Below are 13,939 nucleotides of genomic sequence, written 5' to 3'. Positions count from 1 at the left end.
CCGTCAATAGCAAACCTCTCCCACTTCTGCTTCAAGTGATGGTCACTAACTCACTCCGGCCATCTGCATCTAATCTCGCCTGCTTCATGCTGTGGCTGCTACCGCCTCCGACGTTACCGGCAGCTGCATCCACGAAACGACCTGTGCAACGTCGAGGACCAATGGCTTCCTCGCCGTCCATCCTCCCAGATCGCCAATGCGGAACCAGCCATCGTGCCCAGGTCAGCCTAAGTTCCATGGCAGGCTTCTAGAGCTCCCTGAGGCTTGCCTGAAGCTCTCAACATCATTCAATTGGCATTGACTCGCCAGACAGAAAGCACCAGATACATTTGCAACATAGGTTAGAACTTCGACGCAGGAGCTGGTAGAAGCGCGTGCATACACCGCACTTGAAGTGAAGACGTTAGGGGAAACTCCATACTTGTATATTGACTCCACCTCAGTCTGAGATTCCCGTCACGCGAAGTTGATTGCGGAGCATCGTCTCCTACTATAGCTGCGATACGAGGATCCCTGCTCGCCCCATGTGGTCCGACTTTAAATGACATCTGATACTGCACTGAACAGCTTTGATGATAACAGCAAGATCGATCGTGCATGTGTAGTGGCGGTACCAACAACCCTCAATGAAGCCAATAATGTCTGCTCCGAATTCAGGTTCTTCGAGTCCGAGACTGCTCCATCTTTTACTCAGATAGGGGGCCACTCCAGGCTTTCTTAGGCGAGGGCTAGCCAATAAAGTCACCCCCAACAAGCTTTCGTGGAAGCAACGTCGCTAACATGACTTGGCGATCTCCACGACTGGCGGACTTGAAGTCGGTGACCTTCGCGACAGTGGACGGGTCTGCCGCGCTGCCTCGCCCTTTGCACAGAATGCACCAGCCCAGCCCAAGCGTCTAGTTATTCCTTGGCGGGAGGGGCGGGAGGCTCTAGCCGACCTCTCAGACACTGCTAATGCCCTGTCATTGTGATGCGATTCCCTGGGACAGGAATGGGCTAGCTCGCCACTGCGCGGGTTGTGTCTTCAACCGCGGGAGCGCGACTTTGCCGCTCGCAGATTGCTTTAGTAGCCTGCTTCCCAGCTGCTGATTCCAGTCGTAGAACTGCTTACTGATAACGCCAGGCATATTTCGAGCAACATGTCGCTAGATTGACTATAGCTGTGCGTCCAGCTGACCCGGAAGCGGGTTAGGACCTGTCATTTACCGTGCTGTGTAATTGAGCGATATGGCGGGCTTAAGAGCGCTTCTCGCTCGTCCACGCTGGATCCTGACAATCGGTGCCCTTACGTTTATTGCTCTTGTCGCCTTGATCTATAAGGGCCGGGGGCACGATGAACAAGGCCAACTTGCGTTCCCGCTCGCAGGAGGATCGTATGCGACATCGATATCGTCCAAGGACTTTGTCAAGCCTTCAGGTGTCAAGGTTGTCGCCCTGGTCTTTTATGGCCGGAAGAATCGCGTGGAAATGCTGAGATGTTATCTTGAGGTACGTGTTTTCCACCGAGGTCACGCATGTACTGAGCGATGAGTAGCGAAACCTCGTTGACAACGGAGGCTGGCTAGATGAGGTCCATTGGGTCTTAAACACCGGCAAAGAGGACGACCTGGAGTATTTAGAGGAAATCCTCGCCAGTGAACCCCGGTACAAGAAAATTGACCTCAGCGACGAAGGTATTGGCTTTGAAGGCTATGGCCACGCTTGGGGCCATCTGGAGCGCGATTGCTACTACGTCAAGATTGACGATGATGTCGTATGTACATTCCAGACCTATCGAAGACTCGCTCACCGTCACAGGTCTTCATGGCAGATGATGCTATTCCGCGCGTTGTTAGCCTGAAGCTTCAGCATCCGAAATACCTGGTGACTTCTGCCAACATGATCAACTCGCCACTGATGGGCTGGGTACACTACCGGACGGGTGCTATGCACCCATACCTCCCAGAATTCGATCGATGGGAGCCACCGATCCTTTCGTTCGGCAAGCGAGTGTCGTGGAAGTGGGACGCATACCCGAAATGGACCGGTCCGGACGACTACTATTTTGACTGGACTCAAGATTCGCCTTACAAGGGTCACCGCTGGCTACGACTTCCGGACGATACGGACATCTACCGTACACCCGTTGCCCAGATAGAGTATGCAACTTGGGGAACTGGTGTCTTATCATGGGGTATCGCTGCCCAAGAACACTATTCCTTCCTGGAGAACCTGGCGACCGAGAATCTAGACGCCTACAAACTCCACAAAACCTGGATCACGGACTATAAGCGACTGAGTATCAACTTTATCTGCGTCTACTCGAACGAGGTCCTCGACAACTTGCCAATGGACACGGTAGACGAGGAATGGCTGACGGTGAATCTACCCAAAAAGCTGGGTAAAAGTGTTGCTGTTGAGACAGACGCGCTGGCCGTACACTTCACTTTCGGAGGCCAAGGTGTTGTGCAGGAGACTGACCTCCTCCTACGTTACCGAGACTATGCGATGCAGAACGCTTGTCGACGAAAAGTCGACCTCAATGCTGGCAGCACGAGCTAGAGATCCGGACATTAAGCCCCCAGGATACCATAATGTTGATATGTCGACAAGCTGGGATCAGTACGGCATCTACTGCCGTTATCGCTTGTTTAGAGGCATCATTGAAACAGATGCGCGCAGGCTGGAGGCTCAATGTACCGAGACCCTCCTGTGGGCGAAATCTCACTGAGAAATTCGCACAAAATCTGGTTCCGAGGAGAAAGCCTACAACTACCCTCGCGGATTCTCAATCAACCACCATTCGTCCCAGATGGACTGACTCCGTTACGCCTGCCATTATACCCGCATTCGAGACCACTAACGGATACAATTGGGATCTTGGCTGTTGCGCACCTATCTAAGGCTGAAGAGACGAAGAGATCTGGGGAGCTGAGCGATAGGCACCGGAGAATGGGCATGAGGATAGTCAGGAAGGCGAAGACGGCATGTACGATGAGAAAGACGATGAGTTGAGCTAATGGACAATGGTGTTGTCGTGGCGTGAGGCTGGGCTTGGTATACCACTGGTCTTTCCGCGAGAGCACAGCGACAGGAGTACTCTCCATCACTTGCGAAGAAGTCTTCGGTCCATCGCACTCATGAAAGAGCATCCCATTCGGACCATACTCGGCGGTTGACGACTTTACGCAAGAGAAGTTCGGGCGGACCAACGATGGCTCGCACAGTCTCGAGGACTGGGAGGATTGAGCTTGGGCAGGCATGTAGTCTCCTTCATATGAGATGAATGTATTACTGTGCATTATCTTGGCATAAGTAGTGTCCAACGATCCACGGGAGCAAGACATGGACTTTTGGTGTAATCAAAGCGAGGCTCTATCGCAGCCTTGCACGGTGCGGCTCTCCGCCCGCATGCGCGCGTGAAAGTTTCTCGAACGTATCTCAACTGCATCTGCCTTCCGCTTACCTGGGTACGATCCGCGTGACCCACTGGACAAGAAGCTGTGTATCCTGTCGGCGTTGTGTAGACCGCTTGCGAGGTCGTGGATCTAGAGCTGTATTGCGCAGCAGCATCTTACCTTTCGAGCGCATACATCGAACCCCAGCCAGACCCCTTGCCAACGATGTACAACCCATACCAAGCGCCAGGCTCTTATGGTGCTCCTGGAGGATATGGGGCTTATGCTGGTGCGCCAGGCATGGGTATGAATCCGGATCTCAATCTCTCAAGTTACAAGCTAACATCAACAGCTCCGCCTCCAGGCATGGCTGCTCCGGGAACTGCACCGCCGCCCGGTATGCAGCAAGCTGACACTCCCAGCGATGGTCGTGCTGCTGGTTTCCCAACTAACTTTCAACCACCCGCCAACATGCCCAACATCAACTTCTCCGCGCCAGTTATCCGTCTAGGTACGACACAGCCAGCCAAGTCGTCCCTCCTGGATGGTCGCGATGATCGAGGTGGCAGACGAGGAGGGCTGGGTTCGGGTGCTGAGTCACGAGGTCAAGACAGGGACAGGATAACTCAGGTACAGCCTCAGACAAAAGAAGAGATCATCAAAACCGTATTCGTGGGTGGTATCACAGAGGGTTGCGGCGGCGACGCCGGCATTGAGCGCATCCTATGCACGGCCGGCAATCTGAGGCGATGGATACGTGCTACGGATGCAGAAGAGAAGCCGTGCAAGTTTGGCTTCGCTGAATACGAGGATCCAGAGAGTCTCAGCACAGCGATCGAGGTGCTTAAAGATGTTCGGGTGCCCACAAAGCGGCAGATTCCAAAGGAAGCCAAGGCCGAAGACGATACGAAAGATGATGAAGAATCAGAACCTGAGACGTCTACTCTCCTTGTCATTGCCGATGAAAACTCTCACACCTACATTTCCCAGTACGAGGAATCCATTGGTGGCGTGGATGAGGACGCCAAACAAATGCGCCTTGACCACGCCTCCTCTGCTCTCGCTGCAGTCCTCCACGACCTCATGCACCCATCCACCGTGCCGCAGAAAGACGAGCTCTCGACGCTTGATCGCGATGGTGATACCGAAATGGGGAGCGGACTTGATGCCAACGGTGAAGCCGTCATCACAATCCCTATCTCCGTAGATGACGAGCTGTCTGACATACCCGCTGAAATGCGCGAGACCGTGGCGAAAGAAATTACCGCGTTTCGCGATCGCAGCGTTCGCCGGGATCTGGAGCGTCTGAAGCGCGAAGAAGAGATCGAGGCCCAGGAACGCAATCGAATGATGAATGGTAACGGAAGGCCTTCACGCCTCGGATCGCCGCCTCCCTCAGCGCCGAGTGGCCCCGGTTCTTCAAATGGTATCCCAGTTGGGCCGAGAGACAGGTCCGGTGGTCTGAACCCGCCTTCCGGGCCCAAGTCATTTGGCGTACAGGTACCTCGTGATTATGTCAAGGGCGTCACATTCGTCAATGGCACGGGTATCAGCGCTGCATCGGCATTCGACGATTCCGACACAGACGCCTCGGATGCGGAACTCGAAAGGCGCCGCCAGGCCAAGAAACAGTCTGAAGAGGAGAAGTCGTATCTGGACCAGGAGCGGAGATGGCTCAATCGCGAGAGATCACGGACGTCGGCGCTGGAACGCGAGAAAGCACGTGACGAGGAGGGAGATGCCAAGTTAGACGAGGAGAAGGAAGCTATGGCGCGGCGACTACGAGAATGGGACGACGAGCGTGAGAAGGAGCGCGGCGTTGACGAATATTATGCGGACCGTTCTGCGTGGATGCGCAAGCGCAGTGCATACCGAGAGCGGGAGCGGAGACAGGATGAGGCGGACCGTGCAGCGGAAAGGAGGGAAAGGGACACAGACAGCCGGCAGCGAGATCGAGCCAGGGGTGAAGCTGATGCGTTCCTCGGCGGAATGGAGCGGGATCGTGAAGTGGAGGAACGACGGCGCGAGGAGGAGGCACGGAAGCAGCAACCTGCTCGCTTCAAGCTCAGTCTGGGTGCAGCGGCGGCGCAGAAACAGGCGTCGGACAAGGAGAAGAATAAGCGGACGGTGGCGGAAGTTGAGGGGCTGCTTGAAGACGAAGAGGTGGACGCAGCGAAGCGCGAGCTGGTCAAGATCGACTTTGGCAAGCCGGAGGGTATGTCGGAGGAAGAGAGAGCGCAGGCGGCGAAGCAGCTGGCGCAGGAGATTCCGACCGACAAGGGAGGCTTGTGGGGATGGGAGGTCAAGTGGGAGTTCGTGGACGAGGGAATCATCGAAGAGCGGCTGAAGCCGTTCGTGGAGAAGAAGATTGTCGAGTATCTGGGTGTACAGGAGCAGATGCTGGTCGATGTGGTGGTTGGTGGGTTGCGCTCCAGGAAGGGAGCAGAGGAGATTGTGGGCGAGCTTGAAGGGGTAAGTTCTCTATCCTATCCTTGTTCTGCTATGAATGCGGATGATGCTAACATCCTGACAGGCTCTGGACGAAGAAGCCGAGCAGCTCGTGAAGAAGCTGTGGCGGATGGTCATCTTCTTTTCGGAGAGCGAGAAGCGAGGCTTGGGTTCGGCCTGAACGCCGCGTCTCATCCAGGCCTTGTTTCCAGGTATCACGAAGCCATGTCCCTGCTCACATGCGCGTTAGCATTCCAGCAGCTACCGTATCTCCGGTTGTAAAGAACTCCGTTCAGGTTCATGGCACCACCCACACTCAGGACGGGCTGCCATTGGATGAAGCAGGCAGTCACCCCGCGCGTCGCTCGCCTCCATCCTGCTTGCTTCTGACAAGGCAACAACGGCAAGTCGTGAGTGCCACTCTTCGATCTCCTCTTCCTTCCCATAATGTAGACATACTAGCCTTCTGTTACGCTTGACCCATCTTTATATCGGCTTTTCTGTTAGACTAAATTCAGCCTCGCCACCAGCACGGCATCGATCTTTCAGGATCGGCCCGCTAATCTAGCTTCGATATGCCCTTGTTCAACATCCACTCTTACCTTCGACTAATCTGGCCCAGTGTCGACTGCTCCGCGACGCCTCTCACTGGCGGACTGATCAATGAGACTTTCCGAGCAACCATTGAAGGTCATCGGCGGAGCGGTCCAGCATCGGAGTAAGACCTTTCTCGACGAAGATGTCGTCCTCTACGCCACCAAAAGAATCACTGACAGGTCCTTGACCTAGCGATACTCGAAGAGACAACATCGTATCCATGATTGACCGTCTGGACACAGCTCCACTTTGGTCCGAACATCGCTCGCTGATTCTGAAGCACGCTCCACCGTTCATCGCGGGCATCGGTCCAAAAGCGCCTTTCAACGTCCGTCGCCAGGAAATCGAAGCTACCCTGCTGCGGCTCTTCTCTTGTGCCGACCAGACCACACCCCGACTCGGTGTATTGGCAAACAACCCTCTCGTATCGATCCCTAAGCTGGTGAAGCACGATGAAGACCACGATGTCCTGATAATGACAGACCTCGGCGAATTGCCCAATCTTAGCGACGTTTTCACTGACCTCGGTGGCGGCCTTCCTGGTGGCACCAGCTCGACCTACGCCGCCACACATGCTGTCTGGAATGCGAACGAGGCTGCCTTCAGTAACCTCGGCCAACGACTGGGGAACTTCTTCGCGGATCTACACAGCCCGCGCACTCTTGCTGAGGCTCGAATGCTACTGAGTGAGATGGGGAAAGATTTGAGCAATCCTGCGGCTCGGGATATTGTTCTAGAAGGCGCCATTAAGCCTGTTGGAGACCAATTGAAGCGCTTCCCGGATCTTGTGGACGCCGATGAGGCTGCGCGGTTATTCGGGATTCTGGTGGATGATTTCAGACGGGAAAATAACCAAGAAGAGGAATCTCTGGTTCTTGGAGACTGTTGGACGGGGGCAATACTTGTTTCCGCTCCCTCTGGTGAGTCTGAAACTGGTACTGACAAGAAGAGCATGAAGATTGGAGTGGTAAGTACCTCTCTCTTTCATAGAGACCTCAGCTCACCATGCACAGATAGACTGGGAGTTTGCCAGTGTTGGTCGTGGCGCACACGGCGACATGGCCCAATTCCTGGCCCACCTTGAGCTTCTCAGCATTTCCGCCTTTCAGTCGTTGCGGTTTGTAACTCATCAAAGTGCCATTGAGACATTGATGGACTCGATGATCTCCACCTACCGGGAAAGATCAGCTCATCAAGTTACACGACAGAGCCAGTCTTCGACAGCTGGGAACGATCTCGGCGACGATGATGGTAGTCTTAGGTACACAAAAGCCGCCCGATCCGCGCTCCTTTGCCACGGCGCTGAAATTATAAACAATGCCTTCTGGAAGAAGTGGCGATGCGTACGTAGCGATTGTCCACTTTGGGGTACTCCACACAGCGATGAGGCTCGGATACATGAGTGCACCCTCATCAAAAACATGGTGATGAGTGGGCTGCAGTGCCTTCGGATGGCAATGCACAAGCAGACCGCTGTCGGCCACGAGAACGGCCATCCCTTTTCCAGAGCAGCCTCCGCCCCTGGTTCCAGGATCCTAGACCTCTTCCACGATAACAACGACCGATCAGACCGGCTTTTCGAAGAGTCCATCTCCGTGCCTCGTTTCGATAACTCAACCGTGGAACCAGGTGTGCAATCAGTACGAAGTATGCCGTCGGCTATCGTCGCTGTACCGCCGGTATAACCTTTGTGTCAACCAATACCCGAATGTTGAAGGATGGACACAATTACCCGGGAAGGATATTATAGCTCACACTTAGAAACGGAGCAAAAGAGATTGATGAATTTCAGTTCCCTGATGTGTTACCATTTCATTCAAGACATTATCCATTATACTTTATGCCGCTATTGCTCGATGCTCATCATGCCGATTAGATCCCATAGGGCGCCATGCCATGCAACCGCGCCAGAAATCCCAGATCCGTGTCCATCTCTTCACCCCCCGGCTATGCTATGCTATGCTATGCTATGCAAGCTATCCCAACGCTATGCATCAGACCCCCAAAGACCCTTCCCTTTCTCCCCCCGGGAGAAAACCCCCCAGGAGAAAACGCCGACCGGCCCCGCCAACAGCCACTAACCCCTCCCTTTTCAGGTCAGGTTGTTAAGCACTGAAGCGCTTCGCCTTATACCCGCCCGCGGCCTTACACACCGCCTTCGTAATCGTCTGCGGCGGGCCCACATCAACCAGTCCCCCCGCCGGCTTCGCCAGCACCAGGCCGTCGACGCCGTAGAAGGTACATGGCCCCCCGTCGGTGACGATGTGGCTGATGGACAGGGGGTCGTTCGTGTAGAACTCGCTGCCGTCGGCGGGGATGCTGCGCGTGTATTGCGCTTCGGGCGGGTTGGCGCCCTGGAATGTCGCGTGGACGTACTGGACCGGTGGGGGAGGGGCGGGAGTGTCTTTCCAGGACTCTGGGGCGGGGGGCGCCGGTGGTGCTGGTGCTGGCGGTGGCGGGGGTGGGGAGGGAGCGGATGTTGCTTCCCAGGGTTGGTTGGTGGCGGTGGCGCCGAGGGCGGCGAGGAGTAGGAGGGAGAGGGATTTGTACATCTTTAGATGGCTGGAGGGTGATGTTGTGTGTGTGATTGGTTTGGTGAATAGGTGAGTAGAGTAGTGGTTGTTGTCGTGGATGGGAGACTGTTCTGAAGTGCTGATGGCCCGGGATACATATATATTTACCTCTAGGAGGGCGAAACTCGAGTGTCCGTGTGATACTACTCTCGTAGAATGCTGTGTGACTACAGCAATAGCGGAAATAGAAGTAATACTGTTTGCCTAAAATTGGTGGGGGCTGGGAAGTCGTGGCAGAATTAGGGCAAGGCAAATGCGCTGTGGAGGCTTCTGCAGGCTGTACAGGAGCCAGTTGGAAATCCTGGCCCCTCGTAAGTCTCAGACAAAAGACCTAAAGAGAGAAGCTGTTGGTCCATGGTTGCAGCGCTGCTCGTTCACTAGAAGATGGTCGCCTCGTGAAGACTGCTTGCTTTGCCTCTGGGGGCTATGGGGTCGATAGGGTGATTGCGGTAAGAGACAGTAATCAGAGGCGCAGCTGGTCAGACAGCAAGACATGATTGGTGCTTGGCGGTAAGATGTGCTATTGTTGGAGTGTGGGATTGCCTAATTGGCCTGAAGATGGCGGTGGCAGTGGTTGGTGGGCACATCGTATTTCTGTAGCAGGCATACCATCGTGTATGTACTGTTGAGTGATGTGAGATGCTTGTGGGCCGCCTTTGAGAAGCTGTCCGAAAGAAGGTGGACCTCTACTGCAGCATAGGCCGCATCATGGAACGTCGAGTAGATCCGGTCCAGATTGTGCCCCGGGCGGAGTCTTCCACACTTACTTGCTCTCCGGGCTCCGATCAGCCTGCAACTGGAGCAATCAGGGTTTGTAATAATCTGGGTAGGCCGACATTGCCTGCCAAAGGCCGTCAGCGACCATGTTGCGTACACTTGAGGCGCGGCGGTCTGTGAGGTGCTGTAGAGCTATCGAGAATGGCTCGAGGCTTTGCAGACATCAGCTTCGCAAATCATGCCGCTTGCAATAGATTGCCGGTCAAGAACAAATACCATGTCTACTATACATACACCTAATCGTTAACAAGTCATGCAACCAACGGAAGCGGCGCACGAGTCATGTGAAGCCCTGTGCTCATCATAGTAGCAGTTAATGGACGAGCGAAGCGTCGCCGGGCAAAATTTCAGCAGTAATTATAGGCATCAGAAACCCTGGTTATTGTAGGTCAAGCAAGGGTCGCCTGTCAAAAGTGATACCGGAAGAACCAGTCAGATGCTTGGCCCCGGGGAAGAGCCGAGATAGATGTGATGTGACATCGGGCGAGAAAACTACACCGCTCAGGTTAGTGGTCCAAGTGCTCTGCAAGGACGTACCTCATAATGATGACAGCTCTGCATCTCGGAAATTCGGATTCGAGGACACCGTGGAGCCCTTTCCTCACGATCTGAGATCTCGATTACGAGTGGATTGCTTGGGTAGAGATGCAGGCGACAGCTGCGGGCAGAGACGCTACTGATGTCAAGGTCGACTTTCGATAATCCGAGGCGGCACACAACGGTGCCCGGATGAGAGGTGGCCCGTGGTAAGATTGATGGGATCTACCTGCACAGAGGAAGTACCAACGTTGACCAGGTACAGTTGGGCGCAGATTCCACTGTCCCCACAAGGAGTCAAGACTGGTACCCAGCGACGATGTGCAGCGGCAGTTCCAGTGTCGGTGTCGTAATTTGCTCGGGAATTGGGCGTTTGCAAACATTCGATAGTCGCAGTTTGTCTTCTGTTGACGAGGCTAGGAATGGAACGGACAAGGAGAATTTTGCCATGTGGCGTGCCTCTTTTTTGGTGGAGTCAGAAACATTGTTCAACGGCGGCCACGTGGGAAGGCGCACATGGCGGGACATTGATGGTCAGGGATTACCTGTACCCTGTAGGTCACTCTGCATGTTGTGGCACATTATACAACGCTGGTTTGTCTAGTGGCCGAAGCCACATATGCGAAGACGTGCCGGGTTCTAGGGAACGCGGCCGAAACATTGCTGTTGGCTGGGTCTGGAATCGTGGCCAACGCAGCCACCGTCCAGAGTCCCCCATGCTGGGACGCCACCAAAGCAAAGTGCCCGGACGTCCGTACATTTGGTATCATGCGCAAAGTCTAAGAGGACGGTCTTGCGTAGTCATAGGAATTCACTCGTGTGCAACAAGCGAGCATAGCGTGGTGCTGCTCGCAGCAAGATGTGGGCTTGGTGGCCCAGGTATCCCAGAAGACACCTGTGCCTACCTGCAACAAGCGGTGTTAGGAGACATGGATGCGAATTGCTTCGCCAGCTGGATCATGTGCCCAAAGTCATTTCTGAGGGGTACAAACAGGAAACCTGTCTGCAGAGCCGAGGCGGTCAAAGGAGAGTCGGCGCAAAGACAAGTCCGTAACCCGCCGCAAGACACGGGCGGTGTGGCTTTATGCAGTAGACGGCGGAGTTGAGCGACTAGCTTTGGCGCTTGCCGTCCATTGTTGCAATCCTGCCGACATGACTTGAAGAGGCTGCCCTTCGGCCTCGTTGAAAAAAGCGACAGCGAGGTCAATCAGGAGATTGGCCGTCGTGGCTGCCGACATGACTGTCCGTCGTCGCAGGTGGTGCGCGCTGAAACGAAATTGGAAATTGACCAGAAAATTTCTCGAAGGTGGCAATCGGCCCTAGCGAGCTCCTCTCTGACTACCGAACCACATGTTGTCGCAGGGCTTCAGGGGTGCCGGCCTTAGCTTTCTGGCGGCCACGTGGCTTAGGCATGCCTGCGAGGGCACAAGGCAGGCAAGCCGCCTGCGAAGACATGCCTGTACCCCTGCCGAACCTCACAGTTTGATTTGGTGGTTTTCGTGACTGGGGGCTGGCTTAGAGTGTTTCACCAAAGCAAGCTTTGCTCATCTCGGACGTAGTAATAGGTAGCTTTTGCGGCTCGCTCGCTATGGCCTGCTTGTCGGCGGTGAAACTGTTTGATGCAGACGAACAGGTACGCGCTCGACGGCCCGTGTCATAGGCAGCACTATCGTACTGACGTTCTTTGTAGAACCATGCTTGAATACACCAACAGCACAGCATGACAAGTAATGTATAAACGGAGACTTCACAGCCCGAGGAGGATCAGCTGGGGGCCTTCCGGCCACTTCCCGGTGAGCCCAAAACTGCGCGAGGGATCTGGCGTACGGAAACACTTACCCGTTCTGCTGGTGGACTATACTGACTGTTCTGGGACTGGGACATTCTGGTGCCCTTGCAGACGGTGAAACATGTCGGGTCTCGAGGCCCAAGTTTCGAATTTTGAAAGCAGTGATGTGTCAGAAGGCTAGTAGAGCGATCATGTCCGGGATAGTGAAAGAAAGCATTGCGCATTCCGTAGCACTCCGTAATAGAGTCGCTACCATGCGTGGATGCTTGGCCCAGGAGCCAGGCGATCATTCATGTATCTGCGCGTAAGAGCCAACGTGAGCAGCGGTGCAGCTGGCCTGTCAGCTGCATTGTGCTTAAGCGGGGTGTGGAAGTGATCGCGGTCATGCTGAAGACCGCGAAGTTCTCTACCATGTCTTGAATATCAGCCGAAGGACGATGCCGGTGTGTTGCTCGCAAAGCTCTGTCGACATGTCGACAGATGACACTCGAATCGTGGGCTGAGCTAGATTCACGCTGATGGCGACAGCTCCACTGATGTGCTGGTTAGTTGCGAAGTTGGAGAACTACGGAATGGCATTTTCGAAGGCCGAAAATTGAACGCGAACTGAGGCGCTCCATATCGATAAAGAACCAGAAGCGGCAGGAGGCGTGCGAGTCGCTTCGCTAGTCCAGGCCGGCTGCTGGAGTTCCCGACCACATGACCATAACCACGTATCGAACACTTCGCTGTCCTCCGCCGCAAGATGACGAGGTGACGACTCAGGCGACGGATACCATGTCCGATGATCTGCGACTCACGAGGGTGTGGACTGGCTGAAGAATGATGTTGGTATAACCTCGACGCCGATGGTCATGGAGGGTGTGTAGAGGCTGATGATAACTTGGGGGAGGGTGGCTCGCGTGGGTTGAGGGCTGGCTGCAGGCGACCTGCAGGTGACAGAGGCACATCCTAGTTAAGCTTAGGGGCAGAACAAGGTTAGACTTGGCAGGTTCAGCCTCCGGGGCCCGTCGCTTGCAGCCAGTGATGGCCGCCGAAAAGAATCATTAATTGACCCCTCGTGCGCTCGTAACCTACAGCCCGGCAATCCCTTGTTCGCTTGTCCCCTGCTGACATCGGTGTCTCCACAGTCCACGTTGCTCGCCGCTCATCTTGTCGCATCGGCATTTCGTCCAGTGCATTTTCGCTGATCCATTGGCCACTCGCCACCTGCTGCTGGCCTGCTACCCCCTTAGGATGTGCCATGCAGCTGCTGCGTGGTCTGCTGGGATCTGGGGACCGTGTGAACATCAGCATCAGGCTTCAGAAGCAGAATCATGATGACATTGCCATCCATCATCCCTTCTTTGCCCTCATCTCCTCGTCTCTTGCACAGCTCTATTGATTCCAAGGCTCATGCTCTCCACCCGCGATCTATCTACTACGTAAGTTGTCATCAATTTCCCGAACACCCCTCGCTCGGCGACGGTGTGGTTGGTGGGCGATCTTTACCCGTTCGTCGTCATCCACCAGCCCACCCCACGCCTAAACTTTGCCGCATTACCCCTAGCTAAGACTCCAGGCCACGAGCGCCTAACTTTGTTGGCTGATACATGGTCCCCAAAGCATCCTAATAGCTGCCAGCCGTCTAACCTTTTCTCGCCCTGGCGCCGAAAGCGGACTCTTTCGAGAATTTCCCTCAGGCTCCTTCCGCCCACGTCGTCGCGGCGCACTAAAGGGCCTGATCCTTAAACAAGACCAGCCCGTCTCCACGCTCCACTCAGGTTTCTCACTACGCTGGACGATTGACGCTTGACTCGCGCTCATCTCTCCTCCGCTGCTCACATCATTTGGTGCTTCCT

The 13,939-nt window shown here is 54.9% G+C and overlaps 4 protein-coding genes across 4 annotated transcripts; 3 read left to right on the top strand and 1 right to left on the bottom strand.

The window, feature by feature from the left end:
- Positions 1 to 1,227: 1,227 nt before the first annotated feature.
- Positions 1,228 to 2,541, top strand: HMPREF1541_00225 (uncharacterized protein; the record flags this gene model as incomplete). Its single annotated transcript, XM_008712532.1, has 3 exons — positions 1,228 to 1,488; positions 1,535 to 1,753; positions 1,798 to 2,541. 3 exons carry the CDS (start codon positions 1,228 to 1,230, stop codon positions 2,539 to 2,541), a joined length of 1,224 nt encoding a protein of 407 aa, XP_008710754.1.
- Positions 2,542 to 3,602: 1,061 nt separating this feature from the next.
- On the top strand, positions 3,603 to 6,006 carry HMPREF1541_00224 (uncharacterized protein; the record flags this gene model as incomplete). Its single annotated transcript, XM_008712531.1, has 3 exons — positions 3,603 to 3,681; positions 3,730 to 5,849; positions 5,911 to 6,006. The coding sequence occupies 3 exons, from the start codon at positions 3,603 to 3,605 to the stop codon at positions 6,004 to 6,006; spliced, it is 2,295 nt and encodes a 764-aa protein (XP_008710753.1).
- A 636-nt stretch (positions 6,007 to 6,642) lies between these two features.
- Positions 6,643 to 8,107, top strand: HMPREF1541_00223 (uncharacterized protein; the record flags this gene model as incomplete). The annotated part of the gene is made up of 2 exons (XM_008712530.1): positions 6,643 to 7,389; positions 7,436 to 8,107. 2 exons carry the CDS (start codon positions 6,643 to 6,645, stop codon positions 8,105 to 8,107), a joined length of 1,419 nt encoding a protein of 472 aa, XP_008710752.1.
- A 420-nt stretch (positions 8,108 to 8,527) lies between these two features.
- HMPREF1541_00222 (uncharacterized protein) lies at positions 8,528 to 8,974 on the bottom strand (the record flags this gene model as incomplete). Its single annotated transcript, XM_008712529.1, has 1 exon — positions 8,528 to 8,974. One exon carries the CDS (start codon positions 8,972 to 8,974, stop codon positions 8,528 to 8,530), a length of 447 nt encoding a protein of 148 aa, XP_008710751.1.
- Positions 8,975 to 13,939: the final 4,965 nt, after the last annotated feature.

Source organism: Cyphellophora europaea, assembly GCF_000365145.1.
Source record: "Cyphellophora europaea CBS 101466 unplaced genomic scaffold supercont1.1, whole genome shotgun sequence".
Classification (NCBI taxonomy): domain Eukaryota; kingdom Fungi; phylum Ascomycota; class Eurotiomycetes; order Chaetothyriales; family Cyphellophoraceae; genus Cyphellophora; species Cyphellophora europaea.
The sequence above is the reverse complement of the archived record's forward strand: the minus strand, read 5'-3'. Positions and strand labels throughout refer to the sequence as shown.